At 40.8% G+C, this 26,226-nt stretch overlaps 2 protein-coding genes across 5 annotated transcripts in view; one reads left to right on the forward strand and one right to left on the reverse strand.

The window, feature by feature from the left end:
* ARHGDIB (Rho GDP dissociation inhibitor beta) overlaps window positions 1-19,825 on the reverse strand; it is a 36,706-nt gene extending 16,881 nt beyond the window's left edge. The window contains exons 1-2 of the mRNA XM_082742378.1: window positions 19,705-19,825; window positions 3,237-3,293 (exon numbers count right to left, since the gene is read on the reverse strand). The gene's annotated coding sequence lies outside the window, so the exon portion shown is untranslated. The remainder of the gene's footprint in view (window positions 1-3,236; window positions 3,294-19,704) is intronic.
* PDE6H (phosphodiesterase 6H) lies at window positions 8,772-26,154 on the forward strand. 4 transcript variants are annotated; one of them, XM_082742375.1, is made up of 4 exons: window positions 8,772-9,446; window positions 21,568-21,741; window positions 23,001-23,041; window positions 25,670-26,154. In XM_082742375.1, the coding sequence occupies exons 1-4, from the start codon at window positions 9,415-9,417 to the stop codon at window positions 25,744-25,746; spliced, it is 324 nt and encodes a 107-aa protein (XP_082598501.1). In that variant the 5' UTR covers window positions 8,772-9,414; the 3' UTR covers window positions 25,747-26,154. The 4 variants fall into 4 exon arrangements, with proteins under 4 accessions (XP_082598501.1, XP_082598500.1, XP_082598503.1 ...); XM_082742374.1 differs by lacking the exon at window positions 8,772-9,446 and adding an exon at window positions 13,095-13,691; XM_082742377.1 differs by lacking the exon at window positions 8,772-9,446 and adding an exon at window positions 17,018-17,241.
* Window positions 26,155-26,226: the final 72 nt, after the last annotated feature.

The raw sequence follows: 26,226 nt of genomic DNA on the forward strand, positions 1-26,226 counted from the left end.
CATCCCACTTTCACTAAACCTGGGGCTGTAGCTCTAGATAGTGGGCTGTGGAGTGCTGGGCCATCCCTGAAGGATGGCCGACATGTCAGAGCCAGTCAAGGATTTGGGTCCTTTGCTGCCTGCCTGGTGACTGGGCTTATCTGGGGACTTCAAGTTGATCCCTCGGGACACCAGAAGCTTTCTTGGTTCTGGAGTCCTCTGTGGTTTCTCAGTGTTCCTTAGCAACATGGAGGGTTGATGCCTCTTGGGCTCCTTGGGGCTGCTCTCTACCCTGTTAGCTCTGTGAAGACCATCTGAAAGAGCAAAGCTGAATGAGGAGAACCAACTCAGTGCCTGAGAGGATGGTGTCTTGTTAGATAAAATAGACATTAAAATCAATCCAGAGAATGATACACATGACTAGAAGCAGAATTCTTCAACATTTCCCTGGGTGGGAGCAACGAGACATTCTTTCTTCCTGGCACACTCACAATATACTCTTCTAACCCAGATTTCTATGCAAAAGGAGAGAGAACTCGGTGGCCCCATTCAACCTTGCTGGGTGTCTGCCCTGTGAAGTTAACCATGCTGGGTATTTTCACAAATATTTATTTTAAATAATCCTCGATAAAAACTGCAGCAAGGAAGCCATTATTAAGCAGAAGACTAGACTGCCATAACTTGAGACAGTCACAGAAGTCTTAAATTCAGCATGAAAAGGGGTAAAGACACGATTTGTAACCGCGTGTGCTGAGAAGAAAGTTCAGGTGAATTTGTACCAGCTCTGGCTGTGGACACCAGAGTGTGACATGGCCCAGAGCAACTGGGGAAGTGCTTACTAAAGGGATAAACGTTGAAGTAGCAGGCTCAACATGAGAGCCACCCCTGGGCATGGCCTCTCATCCAGGGTCCCGGACAGCATAACACTGCCTATGAATAAGGACGCCCAGAATGTGGCATTAGAGAAAATCCGCCCCCCCCACCACCCCGGGACATTTCTTAAAATGTCCTTCTAAGGCATTGAAGCTGTTGGTTCTTTTTTTTTTTTTTTTCTTTTTTTGGTGACTTTAGTCAACTAATTGAACACTTCTGAGCCTTACTGTCCTCTCAGGATTCAAACTGGAAAAGTTTCTACCACCAGGCCCGACATAGAGAAGGTACTCAATGGATGTCGGTTCTTTTTCTTTATCTGCTTTGTTTCTAGTCCCTGCTAGCTGAAGTTTGTACTGTATTGTGCTCCCATAAATTGGCCTGGGCTCATCTTCCCATCAGAATGACTTCACTGTGGTGACCTCCCACTGACAACAGAACCTCCATGTTGCTCCCAGCCTACTTCCCTAGGGACCAATTCATGCTCTCCCAAATAAGCAAGGACTAAACCCCCATCCCTGGAATGTGCCCGAATGTGTCCATCAGCTTTGGTTCAGCTGGAGCACGGCGATTCCACACATGCCAGGTCCGAGCATCCTGAATGGAGAAGGAACTCTTCTCTCAGAACTCTCTGCCCATCTCACAAAAGAGTAAGATGATCTTATTACTACGGTGGTGTCACATTTGGATTTGGGAGGGACGTTTCCTTGTACACTTAATAAAACAAAGTGATGGCAAAGATCTGCGATGTCTGCCTGGGCACCAAACTCTGGATTTCCCTTGCTTGAAGATTCCTCCAGGGAGGCTCCAATATGCTAATGCTGATTTCGGTGACTCTTTGTCTCTATGTGAAAGGGTGACTATGGGGCGGATCTCTCTGGGAGAGCAGTCTGCCTTCCTGGACTGTGCATGGAAGAACAGCAAGGGCGCGATCGGACCCAGGCCACAAGTAGCCCTAAGTCTAGAGTGTAATAACAGACTAGCTTCATAGAACATGCTGACTGGGGCCACCTCTGAAGGGAAGAATTTCAGATCATGCCTAAGGCACTTCTAATGGTTGCCAAATTCAGTCCTTGACAATTTGAAGGCGCGTGGTTCAGATATCCTAGCGGGGCTAATTGGATTTTTGTAGAACCTATCTCGTAGAACCTATCTCTTAATAAATTATTTGATGATGCCTTCTCTGCTTTTAGTCCTCTTGGATGTAAAGTTTTTTTTTTTTTTTTTTTTTAGCAACAACAGGAATGAACTTTCTGCCCATCTGACTGCAGGAATTTATATATATATATATTATTATTATTTATATTTAAGATATATTTTTTTTAAAGATTTACTTATTTGACAGAGAGAAATCACAAGTAGACAGAGAGGCAGCCAGAGAGAGAGAGAGAGGGAAGCAAGCTCCCTGCCGAGCAGAGAGCTCGATGCGGGACCCGATCCCAGGACCCTGAGATCATGACCCGAGCCGAAGGCAGCGGCTTAATCCACTGAGCCACCCAGGCGCCCCGATATATTTAAGATATTTATTTATTTGCCAGAGAGGGAGAGACAGAGACAGAGTGAGAGAAAAAGCACAAGCAAGGGGAGCAGCAGGCAGAGGGAGAAGCAGGCTCGGGACTCGATCCCAGGACCCGGGGATCATGACCCAAGCCAAAGGCAGATGCTTAACTGACTGAGCCACTCAGATGCCCCTGACTGTAGGAATTTAATAAGTGGTTTTTGTTAGTGGTAGAAATTGATTCCACTGTGACAAATGAGTAAATAACAACGTGTTCTACCATTACCTCCCCTTTGATTGTTAAATCCCATAGTACTTGAAGGAAGGCTTTCACTATGCATTTCTCTTATATCCACCAGAAAAATTCTTTAGGGGAAAACAGTTTAATGTTTGACAGCTTTGAGTCTTTATCTTTTTTCCTTTCAATCAGTCTCTTTACATCTACTTAAAAACAGGAAACCGCATATCTCCACCCCAGCAGCAACCCTTCATCTACTAGCATGTTCCACACCAGTTTGGGTCCACAGTCTTTTCACTTCTGAACTTGGCTGGATGCCCACCCCTACCTTGTAGGAAACCCCTCCGGGCACTCCTCAGGAGTTACACTCATGGCCCTTTTCCCACACACTCAGGATCTCATCCCCAGGCTGCTGCAGGGCGCGCCCTCCCCTCCTTCTCTGAGCTCTCTCCCCTGAGTCATTGCTAAGATTCCCTGCTCTGACTTCCCCTTCTTTGCAAACTGCTCTTACCGCCTCCTTTGTACTTTTTTATCCATTTCAAAGATAATCTAAAAAAATAAGCTGGAGAGGGTCGTCGCCTGGTTGAGAGATCGCCTGCATTTGCCTGTGCCCACCTATAACCTCCCCCACCCCGAGGTATTTCAACTTACATTCAGTGGCTCACGGCTCTCTGGGGTGCCTCTGTCTCTCACTCTGACTTCTGAGTTCTGGCAGTTAGAACAGGAAGGAAGTTAGTGAGGAAAAAAAAATGTTTTAAACCTACTAGAAGAGGAAACCCTGGGCTGTCTCAAATCCTGTGCCTTTGCACTGCGTATTTCTTGATCAGTCAACTAAACAGTGTTCTTGTCAAGTAATGGCACAGGTGTGAGCACGACCGCCCGTGTGAGTGTGAACGTGGGTATGCGCGAGTGCTGGTGCATGGGCATCGAGGCCATAGCCTCTGAGCATTGAGGATCATTGTGCAGATATGTTGAAACAAATTAAGTCATTGCAGTGCATAAACTTAACTGAGGCAAGTAGCCGAAAACCAGCAGCAGTAAATTCGCACGAGCTTTACTTCGTATCACTGACTTCTGTTCTTATGTGGTCTCTGCCAGCTTTCTTATCGGCCAGATATCTTGAAAGTTTGCTGGCAGCCAATGCAGAGTGTTAAGGAATTATAAATGTTAACTGCATAATCTTGGCCCTCAAACAGGTTTTTTGGAGTTTTGTTGGTTATGATTTCAAAATGTAGCTTTGCACTGCAGCACAATCAAATGTTACTTGTAGTTTTCACTACTTTTTTAATTAAAAAAGAAGTAAAGCACTGTTTTCAATTAAACCTAGGGATGAGGATTACAAAATAGCTTAAGACTTCATTAATTCACAGTCTTGTAACACAGAATTTGTGGTAATTTAACAAGTACGAAAACTGACTTCGTACCCTATTTAGAGAAATGGTTTGTGAAGTCATTTAAATGGGAACAAGTTACAGGGGCCATATTTAAACACTTTAAAGGAACAAGCAGTTCCTAAGTAGTCCAGTCACATTGATTTCATAAACTCCATAGCTGCTGTCAATTAAAAAAAAAAAGCTTATTTATATGAATACTTGCATATTTCATATTTACATTGTTTCGATATGTGTAGAGCTGACTAATTAAGCAAATATAGTTGGAGAAACTGACATTTATTTTGCTGTCATTTGAACGTGCTGCATCTTGTTCCCTTTATTTCGTAAATTGATGCCACCAAATATATCTTTAGTCATGGGAACTGAAACAGTTGAGAGTATGGTTATTTGGTGGGAGAAAAGAGATGAATCTAGGCAAATTAAAAAAACACTATATAATTAAATTTAGCAAAAGTCCTGAAAACCCAATACAGACTTCGTTTGTAAATTTCCTAAAATGCTAAGACAGAAGATAGCCCTTGAATGTATCTGGCCATATTTTAAATCAAAGCAAACACGAATTCACATGGGAGAGAGTAAATTTTGTAACCTGGTGCTCCCAAGAGGGGATGCATTTCTTCTCTCAATAACATTCGCGGAGCACCTTTATTTTTTCAGCGACTGTTCTAGGCACCAGCGAAACAGCAGTAGACTACAAAACACTTTAAAGGAACAAGCAGTTCCTAAGTAGTCCAGTCACATTGATTTCATAAACTCCATAGCTGCTGTCAATTAAAAAAAAAAGCTTATTTATATGAACACTTATTTATATGAACTCTCTTGTGGCAGTTATGTTCTAGGGGGGACAATGAAAAAATAACATAGGTAAAAATAAATTCTTTAGAACAAAGGGGATTTAAAAATTGGGAATGGTAGATTCATAGTCCACATTCCACTCCCCCTTTCCCATGCTATTAGGGAAGATGTCACTAGTCAAACAAGGCTTTTTTTTTTTTTTTTTTTTCTCTTCTCCTGTCAAGCCCAACGTGTCTCCACAATTTTTCTCAATGCACTGCATTGGGCACGGACCCTGGAAGGAAAATGTCTGTAACATCGCTAGGTATGTGTGCAGTATGTGTGTATTTATTGGGGGAGGGGAGAGCATTCATAACTTCTGGAAAAGGAGTCCATGACCTCGAAAGGATTAAGAATTGCTCGTTGAAAGTCTCTTCTTGATGATACAGCCATGGGCTTTCCATAAGTTGGAGGACAACTACCCTGTTTTCCTAAAGTACTTCCTGACATCACAGTCAGGGGAGGGATGCCCCGAAATTCCCATTTCTCATCTTTCCTCCATCACTATTCACTGTGCACCTGTATTTATCAGCAGAGGGAACAGACGAAGAGACTCTTTGAAGAGACCCATGAGGAGAGACACTCTGCTTCCAGCCCATGCTGACAAAGATGTGTTATGTCCCCAGACTCCCTCATATTTAAGCTTCTTCAGATGCAGGACAATGCCTGTCATGGTTGCAAGGAAGCTCTTACTCCAAGGACCTTTTAGTCCTGTGCTGCCAAATGAAAGCCACAGTACTTGGAAACCTACATGAGAGTTTCCAGAACAATCATCAAAACTTTGAAATATTTTCCAGTTTATCTTTGTTGTTACAAGCATATGACTGAAAGGTAAATTCTGGACAACTCTTCCATGGGGCGGTGCCTTTGCCGTGAACCTCAAAAAGTGACAAAAGACCGAAGCCGACTGTTAACACTTCCCCTTTTTGCACAGACATATTTCTTTGAGGCTCCAAGTTGAGACAACAAACTCTCAGAGAAGACTTTCCACCCTGAAAGCTGTGCATTCTGAAATGTATCCACCGGGCACCAAAAGCGGGCTGGGGGTGGGGAGGGGGGAGCTACAGTTAGACAGATGTCCTGGCTCTGTGTCTTCCCATCAGTGTATCCCTGGGCCATGGTTTTTTTTTTTTTTTCTTGGAGCCTCAGTTTGCCCATCTGTAAAAGAGGCACATCAACCTTCAGCATCGGAGAGGGTTGGAAATGATGTATGAGTAAGTGTCCAGCAGGGTGCTCAGTACTCAATAAATGATCGAGGTTAAGAAAAGCATCACCAGGGCGCCTGGGTGACTCAGTGGGTTAAGCCGCTGCCTTCGGCTCAGGTCATGATCTCAGGGTCCTAGGATCGAGTCCCGCATCGAGCTCTCTGCTCAGCAGGGAGCCTGCTTCCCTCTCTCACTCTCTCTCTCTGCCTGCCTTTCCATCTACTTGTGATTTCTCTCTGTCAAATAAATAAATAAAATCTTTAAAAAAAAAAAAGAAAAAAGAAAAGCATCACCATCATCAATTCCACAGGATATTCTGATGCTTATTACTGCAGACCACATATGAAATTGACTAAGAGCGAGTTATTTTCATCTATGTGCTCACAATCAGCTTACACACATCTCAAATACATATATACCTTATATAGTACCTTCTTTTTCTTTTTTAAGATTTTATTTATTTTACAGGGAGAGAGCAAGCACAGGCAGGGAGAGCGGCAGGCAGAATGAGAGGAAGAAGTAGGCTCCTTGCAGAGCAGGGAGCCTGATGCGGGGCTCCATCCCAGGACCCTGGGATCATGCCCTGAGCCAAAAAGAGACGCTTAGCCAAATGAGCCACCCAGGCACCTACCTTCTTCTTCTTTCCAGCATTGATCCAGGACAAGGGTGTTATATTTTTTCTGAGCTAGAGCATGCACTATTTGTACAATATAATTTAGGACTTTAGTAGGCACTATTTTGTGTTACGTGATTATTTTCTGAATAGTAGAGTTATTTCTCCATCCAAATATAAAATGTGTGAGGAAAGGGCTGTGTCTTAATTGTCTTATATTCCTTGGAGCAGCTAGCATGATACTTTGCTGAATAGTGCAAGAAATTGAGGAAAGTTCTCGAGTAGTTATGTATCTGTCTAAATAAGATAGAAATGACCACATTCTGCACCCCCATTCCGTCTCTTTCCTCTGGTTAGTATGTTGCCTTGGGGAAGAACGAATGGTATTCCATGAGTATAATCATGTATCCATAGGGGTCACTGAGACCAATTTTTCTGTGTCATATATAAGAAAGGAATCTATATCATATATATATGATAAATGTAATTCAATATGTCATATATATGTGTATATATGTAAATGTATATATGTAAATATATACACTATATATGACATATTGAACTACACTCTGATGGGGTTCGTGGCCTTGGCATAAAGGTTCATTTCCAAATTCAACAAGCTCTTAAGAATTCCCACCCAGCTATATTCCAGGACCTGCGCACAAGGTCAGAGATAAACCCACTTCCAAGGCACAGTCCTAGAATGTTGCTACCAATGTAATGAGGAGGACAGAAATAAACAAATTAAATCTTTTGTGTGTGCTTAGGAAAAGAAATGTACAGGAGGTATCAAGAGAAGTTAGTAAGGACATCAAGAAAGGCTTCTTGGAGGAAGCGATTCCAACGCTAAGTCTACAAAGGAGAGCTACTTGACATGGGAAGGGTTGGAGGTGGAGGAGAAGGCATTTGAGGAGAGGGAAACCATGAGCGAGGGCATAGTGTCCTACAATGGTGTGGTGTGCGCAGGGAATTACAAAGGAGCATCTCGAGGTTGCTGGACTTCAAAGTGAACATTAGATAAGGATAATAAATGTGCCTGAGCAGGACAGGCACAGGGTCCTCATCACAGCAGACCTCTCATGCTATGCAAATAAGGAACTTGATCTTGATCCTGTCAGCGATGGAGAGCTATTGAAAGTAAAGGAGACACATGCAGAGTTTTGTGTTTTGCTCTATAGTTTACTCTGGTAGCTGTGTTGATGGGTTTGATGGCAACAAAACCAGTTTGGAGACTGTTCAGGCCTGAACTAGAGCAGCGTTCATAGTAGGGATAGACAGAGGGGGTCAGCTCTAAGAAATACTCAGGTGGAGTCCGCATGACTTGGTGATTGGAGGGATGTGAAGAATGAGGAGGGGGCGGAGGGAGGACTTAACCGATTTCTGCAAGAATGACAGGATCCGTGGTAGTATGCCCGACTGATTTGGAAAATACGAAAGAAAAGACAGATGTCTTCGGGGAGGTTATGACTCAAGTTTGGACATGTTGAGTTTGAAAACAATCATTCCATTTCTAGGAGGTGATTTTTTTTTTTAATTTTTATTTTTTATAAACATATAATATATTTTTATCCCCAGGGGTACAGGTCTGTAAATCGCCAGGTTTACACACTTCACAGCACTCACCAAAGCACATACCCTCCCCAATGTCCATAATCCCACCCCCTTCTCCCAACCCCCCTCCCCCCAGCAACCCTCAGTTTGTTTTGTGAGATTAAGAGTCACTTATGGTTTGTCTCCCTTCTAGGAGGTGATTTTTGACAGAAAGATATATAATCCTGAATTTCAACTCTAAACTACTGAATCATCAGGTTATGGTTAGTAGTTTCAACCAGGTTTCCCAAAGTGTGGTCTGTGGCTCCGCAGATGGAATTCACACAGGAATTTGTTAGAAATGCAAATTATCAGGACAGCGCCAGACCCACGCTATCAGAATCTCTAGGGCTGGAGTCAGGAATCTGCTTTAAAACACTCTGCAAGTAAGTTGTGACGTTTGAGAAACACCATCTTAAACCACATAAATGGATGAGACCACCCCAAGAGAGTATAAAAAGAGAAGTTGCTGACATCTAGGAAAATTCCATCTTATGCAAGCTCTATTTTCAAATATAACCTGTTGATTACTTCTCATCTCCTCTGCTAGCAGGCTAGCCCTACCATCACCATGCCTTCAGATACTTTTAGAACAGTCTCTGTTCTATCCACTTTTGTAATAGCTCCATGCTTTACTCTCCTCAGAGTAGTCAGAGTAAGAAGCACACTCGTGACCAGATCATTCCTTACATCTGAAACTTCTAGGGGACCTTTAACCCATCTACAATAAAATGGAAACATTTGCTGTGGTCTGTAGGTGGGCTCATTATGGTAATCAATCTCCAAGATGGCTCCAATGATCCTGCTATCAACCCTAATCAGACTGTATCAGGCTTGGTCTTTGGGACCAATAGAGCACGGCAGAAGTGTGGCATGAACTGAATGCTATGTCAGTTCTGAGATTATGTTATAAAAGACATCGTGCCTTCTCTCTTGATCTCTTGGATCTGCAGTTCTGAGGAAAGCTAGGTGTCATGGCATAGGGACACTAAAGTGACTTCTGAGTGACAATGCAGTGTGGTCTACATGGTGAGAAATGAGGATTCGGCTAACAGCTGTGCGAGTGAACTATGTAGGAAGTGAATCCTCCCACCAGTCCCAGCAGGCTGGCTGTCGCCTCGTGAAAGACGGACCAGGAACCACCTAGCTTCAGGACTCCTGAATGGACCCTCAGAAACCATGGGATGTAACAGATGTTTACTTTTAGAAGCTGCCAAATTTTGAGGTAATTTTTATGTTATTCGATAACTGGTGCCCCTTGCACCACTCCAGACTCCTCTCCCTTCTCTTTTGTTCTCTGTCCCCTGCTAATCCTTACAGGAGAAGTAGGTTCCCATTTCAGCAGGTGTTGTCTCTACAGGAATGCTCTCCTCCCGGAGAGCCATACTTGATTCATTTCCTCATTGTGGCTTTAATTTGTGTTTCCCTAATGGAGGATTATGGAAAACATCTATTTATGTCCTTATTGCCATCTGTATATTCTCTTACAGTGAAATGTTTATTTGTATTTTTTGGCCCATTTTCTAACTGGCATGTTTGCCTTTTGAATATTGAGTTTTGAGAGTTCTTTGTATATTCTAGAGGCAAATCCTTCGTTGGGTGTGTAATTTGCAAATATTTGCTCCCAGCATATTGTTCTCTTTATTCTCTTAACAGGGTTTTTCAGACTGAAAGTTTTAATTTTGATGAGGTCAAGTATATCAGATTTCCCTGTTAAGTAATTTTGCTGGCACGTCTAAGACATGTTTGCTTAGTCCTGAAGGACTTAGGCCCTGAAGATTTTCTCCTAGTTTTTTCCCCTAAATCTTTATAGATTTATTTTGCACCTTTAAGTCTGTGATACACATTAAGCTAGTTTTCATGCAGTGTGTGGCAGTGAGGTGTGGAATTTTAGGTACATAAAGTGTGAGGTGTAAGATTCACTTTTTTGGTTCCGTTTTGTTTTGTTTTATTTTATTTCTGATGTCCATGGACAAAATGTCAACGCTCAGCCTCATTTGTCCAGGATTTAGATGTTCATTCTCCAGCACCATTTGTCGAACAGGCTGACCCCCTTCCAGTTAATTACGTTTGTACCTTTGTCACAAGTTAATGGGACATATTTTGTGGATCTCCATTTGAGCTCTTTGCTTTGTTTCACTGGTCTGTGTATCTATTACTCAGTCCATACCATACTGTTTTGACTACCGTAGCTATGTAGTACGCTTTAACATTAGGAAGAGTCATTCACTCCCACCCTACTTTTTTCTTTTGATATTTGTTTTGGCCATGCATTTTAGAATAAACTTTTCTATGTCTACAGAAAACCTTGCTGGAATTTTGATAGAAATTTTAATAAATATGGATCAGTTTAGTGAGAATTGATATCTTTATTATGTTGAGTGCTGTAATCCATAAGCACGGTATGTTTTTTCAACTGTTTAGGTCTGCTTTGATTTCTTTTGAATTAGATTTTGTAGGGTGCCTCAGTGGCAATCAGTAAAGTGTCTGCCTTCAGCGCAGGTCATGTTCCAGGGTTCAGGGATTGAGTCCTGCATCAGGGTCCTTGCTCAATGGGGAGCCTGCTTCTTTGCCTGCTGCTCGTCCTGCTCGTGCTTACTCATTCTCTCTTTTAAAAATGTCTTTAGGGGCACCTGGGTGGCTCAGTGGGTTAAGCCTCTGCCTTTGGCTCAGGTCATGATCCCAGGGTCCTGGGATTGAGACCCACATTGGGCTCTCTGCTCAGCAGGGAGCCTGCTTCCCCCTCTTTCCCTGCCTGCCTCTCTGCCTACTTGTGATCTCTCTCTCTGTGTCAAATAAATAAATAAAATCATAAAATGTTTTTAGAAATCAGAATTTGTAGTTTTTAATCATACAAGTCTTGTGCATGCTTTGTTAGATTTACACCCAAGTATTTCATTTTTTTAGAGCAATTGTGAATGATGTTACTTTTTAAGTTTTAGTTTTCATTTATTCATTGTTATGTATAAATGCAATTGATTTTTCTGTATTAGTCTAATATACTTCAACCTTGCTAAACTCACTTATTAGTTATAGCATAGTTTTAAAATGAAGATTCCTTAAGGTTTTTCTATGTAGATAATCATATCATCTGTAAATAGGAGTGGCTTCATTCCTCATTTCCAAATTATATGCTTTCTATTTTCTTCATGCCTGATTGCATTGGCCAGAACTTTCAGTACCATGTTGAATAAAACCGATGAGAGCACAAATCCTTGAATTGTCCCTGACCTAGAGAAAAAGCAGTCAGTCTTTTACAATTAAGTATGAAGTAAACTGTAGGGGTTTTTTTATTTGTTTGGTTGGCTGGTTTATTTTGAAGATTTTTTTTTGAGTTGAGTTTTATTTCTAGTTTGCTGAGAGTTATCATAAATGCGCACTGGTTTTTGCAAAATGCATTTTCTGTGCATTTCTATATCAATTGATATGGTTATGTTATTTTTCTTCTTTAGGCTGTTGATATAATGCGTTATGTTAGTTGATTAGGCTTTAAATAGTCTTGCATACATGGAATTAATCTCACTTGATCATGGTGTATTATTATTTTTTTACATTCCTGTATTTGATTTGCTATTATTTCATTAAAGATAAAGATTTTTACATCTAGGGACACCTGAGTGGCTCAGTTGTTAAGCCTGTGCCTTTGGCTCAGGTCATGATCTCAGGGTCCCCGCATCATGCTACCTGTTCAGTAGGAAGCCTGTTTCTCCCTCTCCTGTTCCTCCCTGCCTGTGTTCCCTCTCTTGTTGTCTATCTCTGTCAAATAAATTAAAAAAAATCTTTTAAAAAAAAGAATTTTTACATCTAAATTTATGAGAGATTGGTCAGTATTTTTCCTTTTTATTGTCTTTGGTTTTAGTGTTAAAATATTTTATGAGGGTAAAACTGGCTTAATTAAATGAGTTTAGTACTGTTCCCACTTCCTATTTTCTGAAAGGAAGTATTGTATTTTTAATTAATAGGTTATTTTTTTTTCAAGATTAACAATGTTGTTCTGGAAAAGGCATAAATATTACTGGACATTAGGAGAAGATGGGGGAGAGCCTTGTACCTTCCTTCTTCACATTTAGGGGATTCCTCTCTGGGGTCCACTGTGTCTTCATCAGAGTGGGAATCCTGGTCTAGGAGAATCCAAGTGTAGAGGAAATGTGTCTCTGATGTGTGTCTTCCTACTCAAAGGTATTTTAAGAAACACTAAAGAAGGATTAGAGATTAGTGCTTGTGTAAGGAGCTTATTGGACAGCTAAAATTTTGATTACTTTCTAATTACTTAGTGCCTGCCCTTTAACTCTCTGTATGTGATTAATAATACTTTCCCATCTGTCAGAAAGTATCAAGAACCAAGGATTATAGAAATATGAAACATAATTTTTAGAAGCGTTTTTATGATATTTCGTTCTTAAATTTGCATACAGTAAAAATCCTGGGAGTTACAGATCTCCCACTACAATCATGATACCAAATAATCCCACCACCATTTAAAATCCCTCGCCTTGTCCCTTTACAAGCAGTCAACTTCTCTCAATCCCTGGCCACCACCGATTAGTTCTCCAACCTCATAGTTTTTCCTTTTTGGAATGTCATTAATTAAATCAGATACCATTAGAGCCTTTCAACTCTGGATTCTCTCACTTAGTAAAATGTGCTTCCTATTCATTGATGTCATCACATATACCAATAATTCTTTTTCTTTTCCTAGCAATGTTTCTGCTGGCTTTATTTCTTATGCCTCTGAAATCTTGGAGTGTCCAGGGCAACCAAGGGGCATCCACAGGAATTTCTTGATCATCAATCATCTTTTTCAGAGCCATGTGACTTCACTACCTGGTTGTCTGATCAGAGATAGATAACTGATCAAGAGTCAGCCCTGAAGAGGCTAGCAAGTCACCAATTAAGTAAATTGGTAGAACTCTTCTGTCTCCCAGAGGCAGTGTGTACTTCCTGGTGGTTAGCCTGGCTACTCAAATCCTCTAAGACTCAGTGGCAGCAGGAGTAGTAGAGAAACAGAAAGAACAACCACTTGGAACAGAAAACAATGGGTACAGTCCCTGAAGATGCAAACTGACCAGATCTCTAGAACTCCACAGAGTCTTGAACGATTTTTAGGTCTCCACAAGCCCAGCCGAATGTGGTTGAGTTTCCTGTCTTCCACACATCCCCTTGTATCCCACACTTCCTCTTTTTTCATTTTTTTTTTCTTTCTAGAAGTTCAAAAATTTCTTTTTTTTAAATTATCATTTCCTTTCTGTTTGAAGAACTTCCTTTGTCATTCTTTTAGTGTAGGTTTTCTGGTGATAGATTGTCTTAGTCTTTCTTTATTAGGATGTCTTTATTTCCCTTCGCTCCTGAAGGATAAATTCAGAGGTGACAGTTCTATTTTTATCAGGACTTTAAAAATGTTGTGCTACTTTCTTCTGGCCCCATGGTTTCTGATGAAAAATCCTCCATCATTTCATTTTTTCACCTCTAGGTAAGGTAGTATATATATATTTTTAAATTGCTTTCAAAATTTGTTTTGTCGTTAGTTTCGTCACTTGATTATGATATGCTTTGGCGTAGATTTCTTTGGGTTTGTCCCATTGGGGTTCGATAGCTTCTTGATTCCATAGGCTTTTGTCTTTCATCAAATTTAGGAAATTTTCAGCCTATTTTTTCAAGTACATTTTAGCCTCATCCTTTTCTCCTCTCCTGGAACTCTGATGACATGAATGTTAGATCTTTTAGTTTCCAAGTTCTCGGGTGGCTGTTGTTGTTCTGTTGTCATCATCATCGTCGTCTTCTTCTTCTCTTTCTTCTCCTTTTCTGCCTCCTCCTCCTTCTTTTCTATTTATTTTCTCTCTTTTAATCAGATGGGGTAATTTCTACTGTTCTAGTTTCAGGTTCACTGATTCTTTCTTTTGTCTTCTTTCTGTTGTCAAGCCCATTCATTGAATTTTTGTGTTTGTTATTGTATTAGTCTAAAATGTTCATTTTGTTCTTCTTTAGGTACCTAGTTATTGCTGAATAGTGGTGAAAATTCCCCACTTGGTTTCTTCTGACACCATTCTGGTAAGAAGGAAGAGGGTGCCTGGTTAACACTGGTTGGAATGAAAGTCTAAGATCCCTATGTGGCCTTCTCTGATACTACTTAGGTGGGGGTGGGGTAGGGTTACCTAATTATAGCTGGGCCTGGATGGAAGTCTCGACGCTCAACCCATGCTGATGGGTTTGAAACTGGCCTTTTTTTCCCAAAAAAAGATGTTGGATTTTTCCCCATGGCATAAGGTGATTTTTGTCTAATTTTTTTCTGTCTTACTAGATTACATCTTTTTCTGGTCATTTGTCTAGAAAGACTAGGCTTTTTGAGAGTTTTTTTTTTTTTTTAAAGATTGTATTTATTTATTTGACAGACAGAGATCACAAGTAAGCAGAGACACTGGCAGAGAGAGAGGGGGAAGGAGGCTCCTCGCTGAGCAGAGAGCCCAATGTAGGGCTCGATCCCAGGACCCTAAGATCATGACCAAGCTGAAGGCAATGGCTTAACCCACTGAGCCACCCAGGGGCCCGAGAGGATTTTTTTTTTTATCTGCTCCTGTTTGTGTTTCTCGGTTGCTGCCTCTCTTCCCTCTAGTGCAGGATATACAAAACTAAAAGAGAGCTCAAGGAATTTACTGCCACATTGTTCCTAGAGCACTAAATTCCCTATTTGGTCTCTCTTCTTCTCTTGACCTTTTAAAATACTCTTATGTTTGTTCTATATATAATATTTAGGAATTTTAGCTGTACTTAACACAGGAATGGGGAGAAGCATATCTACTCCATCTTGGTCCAAAACTGGATGGAAAATAAATTTTTAAGTCATTAAAGCAATTAGAGGATTTTCTAATCATAAATCCTTGAGAGCTAAATTAGAATCACTTTATCTTTTTAAAAGTTTTTATTTATTTATTTGACAGACAGAGATCACAAGTAGGCAGAGAGGCAGGCAGAGAGAGAGGGCGAAACAGGCTCCCCGCTGAGCAGAGAGCCCAATGCGGGGCTTGATCCCAGGACCCTGAGATCATGACCTGAGCCAAAGGCAGAGGCTTAACCCTCTGAGCAACCCAGGTGCCCCTAAAATCACTTTAGAAGAGTTTTTCCAACTATATACTTGGTCGTACATCTCATTCCTCACATTCCATTCTTCTGGCTTTCCCTGGGAAAGAAGTGTAATGGTACAACACCCTCCTCCTTCCTCAGTGAGAATCACTGGTTACAAATCCTGTTACCAATGAAGGTGGTTTATCTTTCTCAAGTGCATTGGGATGGAAAAAATTGAGAACCTTGGCACATTTTGGTATATGACATGAAGAAACTGAGGCTGGAGGAGGTGGCATTCTTGTCACATAGCAGAGATGTGGTGAGATCAAGCCTGCACATGGGTCTACAACAGTACTGTGCAAACAAATCACCTTGAAACCTTGTTAAAATGCAACTTCTGGGTCAGTGAGTCTGGAGCAGGCCCTGAGGTCCTGTATTTCTAACAAGCGCTCGGGTGATATGGACGCTTGTACATTTTGAGTAAGAACACTCTAGAGCATTTGGCTTATTGCTCTTTTCACTGCCTGTATGAGTTGTAGTCCTTCAGCAAAGAAATAGAGAATGGGTGAGGGTTTCACAGATAAGAATCTCAATATCTATGTGCCTTCTAAGAGTAGAGGAGGTCTGAATTGTAATGGAGACCAGAGGTGGGAATGGAAAGACTCATCCAGACACTAAATATTCTACTGGCTCTGCACTGCATTTGCTGCTTCAAAATTCCTCTAATTTTGGTGAAGACCAAGGTTATTATTATTTTTTCATTAAAAAAAAATAAGCTTTTTAGCTGCCCACATAATCTGCTTGGGGCTGTCAGTTAAGAATCTATCCTTGCCTGGGAAGGATAAATTGACCTTCTTCCTCTATAACCTTATTCTCTAACAAGTAACAATTTAGGGAGGGCACATTACAATTCACTGGCAAGGCACGAGAGAGACCAGCAACATGTGCATCTCGGTCTATTCTGCTTTGCTATAATATAATAGAAAGATAGCAGAATATGCAAGGTGTTTCCAGATTTAGGCCATGATCCTGGCTCCACTACTAACTTTATACACAGTCTGGAGTAAATCACTTTATTTCTCTATGACAAATTTTTCAAAAGAACTTAATGATGCTAGCCTATGGACTAAGGTCTATATAAAGTGATGTACAAATTAATACTAGTGGCTCAACGTAATGGAAAGACTGCAGCCAAGGGTACCAATGAGTTGAATTGTAGCCGAGCCCTGTGCTCTGAAGCCTTTGATATGGAAGATTCAGCAATCAATTTTCAAATAAATGCCATCAGTTAATAGTTATCAGCTATACGTTGGGCTCTTTCTCTGTCAAGTACCACTGAATTTTGTGTCAGTTTTGATTTGCGGTTCTATCTTACTGAGGAAATATATCCAGAACTTATTAGGGAGAGAGATCGTATACTTTTCAATGTCATTGCTCACACAATCAGCATCCCAGTGTCCCCACTGCAGCACGGGACACTATGATTTCGTTTATCTTTCCAGTTATCTAGATTCCCATAAGAATTATGACATGATGCTTGTGTGGTGGGGATTGACTTATGCCTGGGGTGGGGTGTGTGTATGTCAGGGAACCGGATGGAATGGGAGACAACAAGGACAGTGGTGGGAATGGAGGAAGACAAGAGATTCACAAACCACGAATATGCCCCTGGATATCAGCACGTTGTGTGCATTTGTAGTTTCAACACCTACTGATTGACAGGAGAGTGCCCAAGTCAGTTTTGTGAGAGTATTTCACTTGTCGGAAACCTCCTAAGCCTGTCCCAGTCTCACCCTTTATTCTCTGAACTTCTTTGTACGTGGGTTGGTGCTCTAAGCTCCTAACAGTGGGATTACGAGGCATGTGGGTATTACAGGGAGATAAATCAGGAGGCATAGATCCTTTATTCAACTGCTTTGAAGAGGGTGACTGGGCGGTTTATGGGAGCAACATTCAACTCTGTGAGTATTTCTCAACTTCTGGTGTTTAAGTAGGTTTTAATTGAAAGGCTTTGTGGGTGGTGGAGGGTTGATCTGGCTCTAAAATAAAGAAATGGATGAAAGCACACTGAACCAGCGGGCCTGGGCTGGGGCCGGGAATGAAACTGGGAAAAAAACATGAAGGAAATACATCCAAACTGCCTTATAATGTCATGCAGCCAGCTAATAAGTGAAACTTGGTTATTGAGAGGTTGCTGCAAAACTTGATTACTCAACTCATTTTGAAAGAACCCCACACTGACTCCTTCTTTTTTGTGGCTCCCAGTTTTCTGGGAAAGGAGGGATCTGGGGCACTAAGTGACCACAGAGCAAACAGTTCTTTACTCCCAGGATGTCCATGAAAGAGACCAAAATACAAAAGGGGGGACATGAGAGTGTGAGGATAAGGAGAAAGAGAGTCAAAAGGCAGTCAGAATGACCCCAGTGCTGTGTGGGTGGCTTAGCCTTCTCCCCCTGAGGCCAAAGTGTCTGTTTGTTCCAATCCGAATGAAGATACTTGCGATATATATTTTGTCTTTTCATGGCTTTGGTTAGGGTCTTCCTTGGCTCTCCAGATTATTTGATTCTCTCTGCCTCAGCAGGACCCTGGTGATATTTATTGGCCCAACCCCATCAGTGCAGGGAGACCACTCCTGCACCTATCTCCTCCTCACCCCTTCTCTTAGCCCCCCAACAATAGAATTGTCTATTTGCCTATATCTATGCCAAGAAGGGGAGACCTGGAAGTCTGGGGGTGATGATACCAGCATCAGAGATCCTGACTCAGGACCTTCTGATACTGCTCTGCCTTAGCTGGGGTTTATGGATGATCATCCTCCTTAGCTTCTTACTCTGAACTCTGCTGCCTTGCATCCAAGGTGACACTAACCCTGATTCCTTACAAAACTGTGCTTTGACGTACTGCTCTGCTGAATCCACTTCCTTCTGCAGAAAACAGTTTCTACTCTTCAAAAGGGGAAGGGGAAGCCATTCCATCTCACAAAGGAATGAATGAATTTCTTGGCACTTTTGGAAGACAAAAATGGGAAACATCTTCTTCCTACAGCTGAAAGCAAGTCTGACACTGGATGGAGGATTATTTAGCCTGGGGATGCCCTTTTAATTCCTAGGAAAGCATGGCCAGGATAAGTTTAGTCTCTGGTGATATGCAGCATGGACAAGATTAACTTCCAAGGCAGGGAAGGGTTATATTTGCTCTGTTCCTCCCAAATGGTTTTACAGGGAGAACTGGAGGACACATCCATGACAGAAACACTCTACGAGTTAGATTGTCCTATCTACTCAAAAATGAAATATTATACATGAAATGCATAATAAATACAAAGTTTTTACCCATGGTGCAAACCCTGAGGATCAGGAGGATCCAGGGACGAATGAGGCAACTGTTCTATAATGCTTTTGTAAGAGAATGCCTTTATATAATGCATCATACATACCTAGAGAGGAACGGGAATGTCATCTGAGCCTGCGACTTCAAAATCACATATATAAATATGCAAAAGAAATTTACAAGAGAAAAGGGGAAGTATAATCAAGGAAAGATGGAAGTCCAGTGTGATTTTTAAGTTCTTTGGGGCTGCTTTTGGGGATGTCAAGGGAATCCAAGCTTACGGCAGAATTTCAAGACCAGTCATAAATTAATAGGGTATTGGAGGGATACAGAAGATGACCCAGCAAGTGCTGGTGACAGTCATCTCTCTGGTATGTGACAAGGGCTCTTCAACCGTTCGCCCAGGAGAAAGTGTATAGGAAGGGCAGGTGAACCTGTGTCCCAATCACAGATTTGTTTGTTGGCTTCCTAAAAGGTCTATTACATAGTTATTATTTTTTTGAGCACTTTGCACCAAACACTTATTTATATTATGCCTTTTACTTTTCTCCATAGCTCTAAAAAGAAGGTATATTTGATTAATTTCATAGATGGAATGAGGTCCAGACAAGTTATGCAATTTATCCAAGGTCACATAGACAGTTTTTGTGGAGCAGGGATTTGAAACTATCTATTTGAATCTAAAACACATAGTCTTTACATTGCATTGCCCCCACAGGGTAATACGACTGATTAGTTTACCTTAAACCCTCATATTATAGACCCTAGATCTGACACAGTGGAGTCCTAGATAGAACTGCTAGATCAAAGTAGAAGACACACAATAAAATTAGAATTTCAGATAAATAACAAATAATTTTTCTTGTATAAATATGTACCATGAACTATTTAGAATATACTTATAATAAAAACCCCATTTTTCTTGTATAAGTATGTACCATGAACTATTTAGAATATACTTATAATAAAACCCCATTTGTTATTTATCTGAAATTCTAATTTAACTGGGTGTCCTGCATTCTTATTTGTTAAATATGGTAATCCTAATCTAGTAAACTCCCCAGATGAGAGAAGGAAAATTTGGGCTTTCTTACTATTTTGAAAGAATTGAGAAGTCCAAAAATCTTGATTGGAGAGAAATTCTCTAGTTTTCCTCTGTGGCTTTGTCAGAGCCGGGATGTGCCAGCTACTGGTATAAACTCAGAGAACAATGCTACTCTTGGCTGCCCAGTAGCAGTTTCCATGGTCCCAACCACACTTGGAAGAGACACAATCTTTGCATGTTTACCAGGGCGAGAGAGGGGCCACAGCACAAGAACTGGATTCAGTGAACAGACAAACAGGCAGCCCATTTCCTAAAGCCACTGAGAGCTTTGTGAAGTGAAGACCAACTTATGCCTTCTTTATGGTTTGGTGGAGAAATCGCAGGGTCTGGCTCTCATCACCCAAAGTTCGAGGTAGTAGTTCAATGTTTCCATTTATTTATTCAACGATTAGACAAATATATACAGCACATCTGCTATGTGCCAGGCACTATTCTAGGTTTTGACAGAAATGAACAAAAATGGAAAAATAAGCCCACTGGAGCACATTCCAGTGGGGAAATAAGACAAGATCCGTGGCATAAGCAAGTAAACCTGGCCAGGTTTGCCATCCCTGGTACCCACTCACAGATTAGTCAATGCGTTTCTATGGAAAAAGTTGAGAACTAGCAGGAGAAAATGAAAATAGTAATTGAGGAAAAGATGAAAAGGAAATAAATATCTCTTAGGCCAGGATAATAATTTAAATTGATTTTGAAAGTAATAAGAAAAAGTTGATGAACTTGAAGTCATACAATATAAAATTTGAGGCATGTTCAGTGTGGTGGAGAAAGAGGAAGATAATTAGCATGGGTCCAAGATAGTCAGGGAGAGTTGAAGCTAAGAATATTAGCATAAGTCTATAATTTATAGATCATATAAATAAATAAATCTTCCAGGTAGCAGAGCATGGAAGTGTTTGGCTCAGGGTAAGAGATTAGGGGTACTTTGAAGTTCTTTGGAGCTTTTTAGACTCTTCCTTCCTAGGAGAAGTATTATCAACTTTTGTGATAGAAAGGAGAAAGAAGAAAAGTCATCCTTTAGCTTAGCATATTTACTTTTAAAATTTATCTTGTTAAGACATCCCTATTTGTACTTGAAGAATGACAATGTACGTTTCTACGGCTAAAATCAAAGTCTGTGAAAATCATATTGGATAAGTCCATGATTTGGATAGGAGAAAATGTTGAATATTTCAGAGAAATGGGTGATTAAAGAACCTCATGTCTGAATATGGAGTTAAAGCATAAACCTACTCCTGAATCATCCTCCATTGATTTTCTTGTGTGTGTGTGTGTACTGGGATGTATCTCATACTACACGGGTGTTAGTGTCCCTGGTTCAGAGCTCTCCTTGTTATCTCCCAGAACTAGGAGAGGAGTATCTTGATTACACAAGGCTTAAACAGTGTTAGGTACTGTAAAATAAAAAGCCCATAAAATGTGAGGCAATAAACATTAAGAGTCAGGCTATTGTGTAGTAGGGTGGAAAATATATTAAACTTAAAGAACATATCAGTGCTGTAAAGACTATAGATAGCATTCAGTCCATTGTTCTGTCTTCACAGATGATGATCACAGAATGGGAAGTACTTATCATAATAGATTCACATGGAAAGCTCGTGATAATTTATTGAAACAACACATCTATCTAGATTTTTCGTTTGTAATCTATCTGTTGTCAGTCTGCATTCCACTACATTGAGTGATTGATTTATACCATATTTTCTTGAAAATCTCTTTAAAAAATGATTGATTCTTCCCTTTTGAGACAAGATGAAGTCCTGAGCTTTTCTGACTTTTCCAGTGAGGGTCTAAGAAGCAATGGTCCCTGTACCCTGAAGAATCTTTTTTTTTTCCCCTCTCATCATCTAAGGAACCTGAAAGAGAACCATCAGACACTCAATGACATCAGAATGAGCGACAACACTACTCTGGCTCCTCCAGCTTCAAACCAGGGTCCCACTACCCCACGCAAGGGGCCCCCCAAGTTTAAGCAGAGACAGACTCGCCAATTCAAAAGCAAGCCTCCTAAGAAAGGTGTTAAAGGGTAAGACCAAAATGAAAAAGACTTTCTATTTTTTCCCCCACAAGCCTGCTTTGATTTTGAGAAATTAATGCTCCCAATATTAAATAGACTTAGAAAGATTTCTACCCCATCCTCTATTTTCCTCTCTACCACAGTCTTTACTGAATCAATTAGTTTTTAGCCCCGGGATGCTTTCTCTCTCACCCCCCAGGCTGTGGTGACATTTAAAACGACAAATGGAGCCGGTCATAGCAACCTTTGACTTGACCTTCCAGACTTTTCTTGACCACTCCTCTTCACCAGTACACCCTGTGGTTTAATTTGGAATACTAAAACACAGGCCATTTCCAGAACGCAGAGTTTATTTTTATGGCTTCAAATGTTAAGTCTTCAATTCTTTATTTTTCTCTTTCTCTTCTTGGCAAAATCCAATTTATTCTTTAACATATATTCATATGTTAATTTCTCTTTTGAAGCCATTACTGACTCTCTTAGACAAATGTGATCATGACTTCCATGTCTGCATTTCATACATTCAGCTGCGATAACCTGTATTGTTTTACATTACATTTATTTATTTACATCTGTTCTCTGAGATTGAACTTCCTCAGAGAAAATTCATTTTTTTCTTAATTCTCTATGTTTAATACAATGCCTGGCACATAGTAAATGCTTGATAAATGCTTTTGTACTGCTAACCAAATAGATGAATTAATCATTTTAATGTCTTTCATACTGTGTTTTCATTCCAATTTCTTCCTTCCTTCCTTCCTTCTTTCCTTCCTTTCTTCCTTTTAAGATTTTATTTATTTATTTATTTGACAGAGAGCTCAAGAGAGCACAAGCAGGGAAAGCAGCAGAAGAAGGAGAAGCAGGCTCCCTGCTGAGCAGGCAGCCTGATGTGAGACTCTGTCCCAGAACTTTGGGATCATGACCTGAGCTGAAGGCAGACACCCAACCTACTGAATCACCCAGGAGCTTCCATTCTATTTTCTATTTTTAAAAGTGGAGCTTGACTAAATTTCCCCAGGGATAGTTCTAGTTAGCTCTCAGTAGTCTTAGACTAGATTTTTATGAGGGGCAAATCTCACCACAGAGACACACTGTCTGAAACCAGCCTGAGTCACTTTGTCTTTTCCCTAGGTCAATGCAAATAAAATATTTCTCAAAGACAAAAACTTAAACCTCTTCCTGCCCCCTTAGTCAGGAAGCTGTCAGTAGGAGACATTTCAGGATCCTTTCACTCTGATGTCAGCTAATTTTTCTTTTTCTCTCTATAGGTTTGGAGATGACATTCCAGGCATGGAGGGGCTAGGAACAGGTGAGCCTCCCAAGACTGTGGACTTTCACTTGGAATTTCACCACTATCCATTCTTTAGGCCTCAAAGGGCAGTGAAATAGCTAAGGCAGCAAGCAGATCCTTGAAGACATAGAAGTGTGGGGGTTAGTTTAATCACCTCAGTAAATACATATGTGCCCTGAGGCAAAAACTCTAATAGAAATCAAGCTAAGGCCCAAAGATACTAAATCCTCTTGTTCTGTTAAACAATGCTTGAGGACATCAAGTTGTAGACTTTCATGGTACAAAGATTCTCAGCGTTTGTCTATCCCAACTTCATCATTTCTTCAGAAGAGAAATCTGAGACAAAGAGGAATGAAGCTACAGTAGGAGGCCGCAGAGTGAGGTATTGGAAGCAAGGGAGGAGCCTGGAGAACTTTTTCACTCTACCAGACAACGCACTCTCTAACCACCGTCCTCTTTTCACAGATGCTCTGGCACCCAGAACAGGGCCTACACACCAAATGTACCCAATCCAAGATTTTTCAGTTAGCTAGAATAATTGGATTTGTTGGATAATGAATGAAAATGACTGGCTCTTCCCTTTAAAAATACTAAACTCTAAAAAATAGCTCTAAAAAATAGAGCTATTTTGAGTTTGCAGAGACCTTAAGCAGGAAGTGTAGAGCTCCTGCATACGCCTGTACGTAGCTTCCCCTATTATCAGCATCTTGCATTGGTGTGGTGCATTTGTTGTAAATGATGAGCCGGTGTTGGGAACATTATTATTAGTGAGCATTCATAGCTTATATTAGGATCCATTCTTTGTGTCGTCCAGTTTTGACAAATGCACAGTGTTGTGTTTCCATAACTACAGGTACATATAGAATAGAGGTCTTAAAAATCCCCCATGTTCTACCTGCTCATCCTTTCTCCCACCCTCCACAAACTCTTGATAACCACAAATCATTTTACTTTCAAAAAAATTTTGCCTTTTCCAGATTGTCATATGGTTAGAAGTATACAGTCTATAGATTTATAGCCTGGCTTCTTTCACTTAGCAATATTTATTCACATAAGTTTCCTCCACGTCCTATATGGCTGGATAGTTCTTTTTTTTTTTTAACCACAGAATAATATTTTATTCTATGGCTGTATCACAATTTGCTTATCCTATTAAAAGACAAATTGTTGGGGCGCCTGGATGGCTCAGTGGGTTAAAGCCTCTGCCCTCAGCTCAGGTCGTGATTGAGTCCCGCATCAGGCTCTCTGCTCAGCAGGGAGCCTGCTTCCTCCTCTCTCTCTGCCTGCTTCTCTGCCTACTTGTGACCTCTGTAGGTCGAATAAATAAATAAAATCTAAAACAAAAATTAGACATTTTGTTGCTTCCAAATTTTCACAAGTATAAATAATTCTGCTATAAACACCACTGTGAGAGTTTGTATTTTTTGTATTTTTTAAAATATTTTTATTTATTTATTTTTTAGAGAAATAGCAAGTGACAGAGCTTGAGAGGAGGGTGGTGAGGAGAGGGAGAAGTAGACTTCCCAATGAGCAGAGAGCCCGATGTGAGACTCAATTCCAATACCTGAGCTGAAGGCAGATGCTTAACCAATGGAGCCACCCAGGTGCCCCATTGTGCAGGTTTTTGAGTGAAGGTATTTTCAACTTGTCCAATACACTTTTGATAAATGGTGTGATTAGTAATCAGTGTCCTTACCAGGCAGTTCTTAGTGTATTTGCTTTTTACAGTCAAATGTCACTCCTGGGAGCTCAAATACATTTTCCAGCTATTTTCTAAAGCTCATTTGCTATTCTCCTAAATCAACTGCTTCTGTATTTTGGCCAGACTACATAAGACCAGCAGATTTCCTTTGGGCTCTGGAGGATATGCTTAACTCTGCCAACGTATTTGGAACACTAGAAAGAGCTTTATACTGAGGGGAGATCTGAGATCTTTGGCTTGGTTTTAATCCCATCTCTATAACTCTGATTTTTTTTTTCTTTTGGTAGGTATTTAATCTCTTTGGGTTCCAGTCAGCTTCTCTGTAATTCAGGGATAATAATATTTTATTGCCTGAAGCAAAAAATTGGATTAGTAGATGCCTTGAGATTACTTCTCAGTATGCAACTGGATATATTAGGCATTTCAAAATCTAAAGGAACTAAAGAGTGAGTCAGAGAAGCCCAAGGAATGCATCTGAATGGGCAGGGAGTAAGAAGGCAGTGGATTTCCAGATCATGGGAATTTAAAATGCTTCTATTTCTCATTTTAACTCTTGGCCTGACTAGAATTCCACTTGTGTTCTTTCCATAGTCATTGTGCTTTGAGGAGACCTGTTTGATCAGTGACCTGCACCCCCTCATGCTAGCTCCAGTCAAAAGCCTTGGGTCACCTCTCCAAAGAGCTACAGAATGAAACCAATGGAGATACCTACCTGGGGTGGTGGGCATCAGAACTGTGCAAGGGATTAATTAGGCAGTCATCTAATCCTTCCTGGGCTAAGGGCAATTATAGGTAACTTTCTGGTTACTGAGACAATGAATGGGAGAGAGGAGTGAGGTGTCTCCAGCCAAAGGATGTCTTCTGGAGCACAAGAAGGCTTCTCAAGGCTCTGGGGGGCAGGGTCAGTGAGGCTGGCTTACAAGCTCTTCTTCCCTCTCTTGCAGACATCACGGTGATTTGTCCCTGGGAGGCATTCAGCCACTTGGAACTGCATGAGCTTGCTCAGTTTGGGATCATCTGAGGCACCAGAGGTTCTGCCATTCTCAACAGCAGCTGCTGTAGTTTTAATTCCTTTTGCCCTATTGATCTGCCAGAGTCTTGAAATTCAGCTGTTAGGAAGTGGTTTCTTCCGCTGACAGTCATTTCCCCTAAATTGCTGCAAAGAGCTCTCTTAGCGTCAGACCCTCTCCTGCCATATAGTTCAGCTCAGAATAGTGGATGCAGATAGACTTGTTCAATCATTTCAAACTTGACCACCTTTTCTTATCAGCTGCTTAGAATTCATCCATAGTTCTCTAAATGTTGTTTATTTGTGAAGTCCTTCAAATCTATTTAAAGTCATTCCCTGTAGTTAGTAGCAGCTTTTAAAGATAACATTTATGTCACTCCCTTCCCCTTCTCATTTAATAAAGGACATACTGACCTTGAATCTGATGACGCAGCTATAGTAAATGCTGTATGCAAATATCTGATACCCTGTTCTGAAAGCCAATTAAACAAA

The sequence above is a fragment of the Mustela nivalis genome, assembly GCF_964662115.1.
Source record: "Mustela nivalis genome assembly, chromosome: 7".
Taxonomy (NCBI): Eukaryota; Metazoa; Chordata; class Mammalia; order Carnivora; family Mustelidae; genus Mustela; species Mustela nivalis.

Bases quoted from the DNA above. Each gene is read 5' to 3' on its own strand.
- PDE6H (XM_082742374.1), top strand. From the start codon at position 13,276: ATGCAAACTGACCAGATCTCTAGAACTCCACAGAGTCTTGAACGATTT. The intron at 13,692-21,567 runs GTAAGGTAGTAT...TCATCATCTAAG, and splicing joins TTTCATTTTTTCACCTCTAG to GAACCTGAAAGAGAACCATC. The intron at 21,742-23,000 runs GTAAGACCAAAA...TTCTCTCTATAG, and splicing joins CCTAAGAAAGGTGTTAAAGG to GTTTGGAGATGACATTCCAG.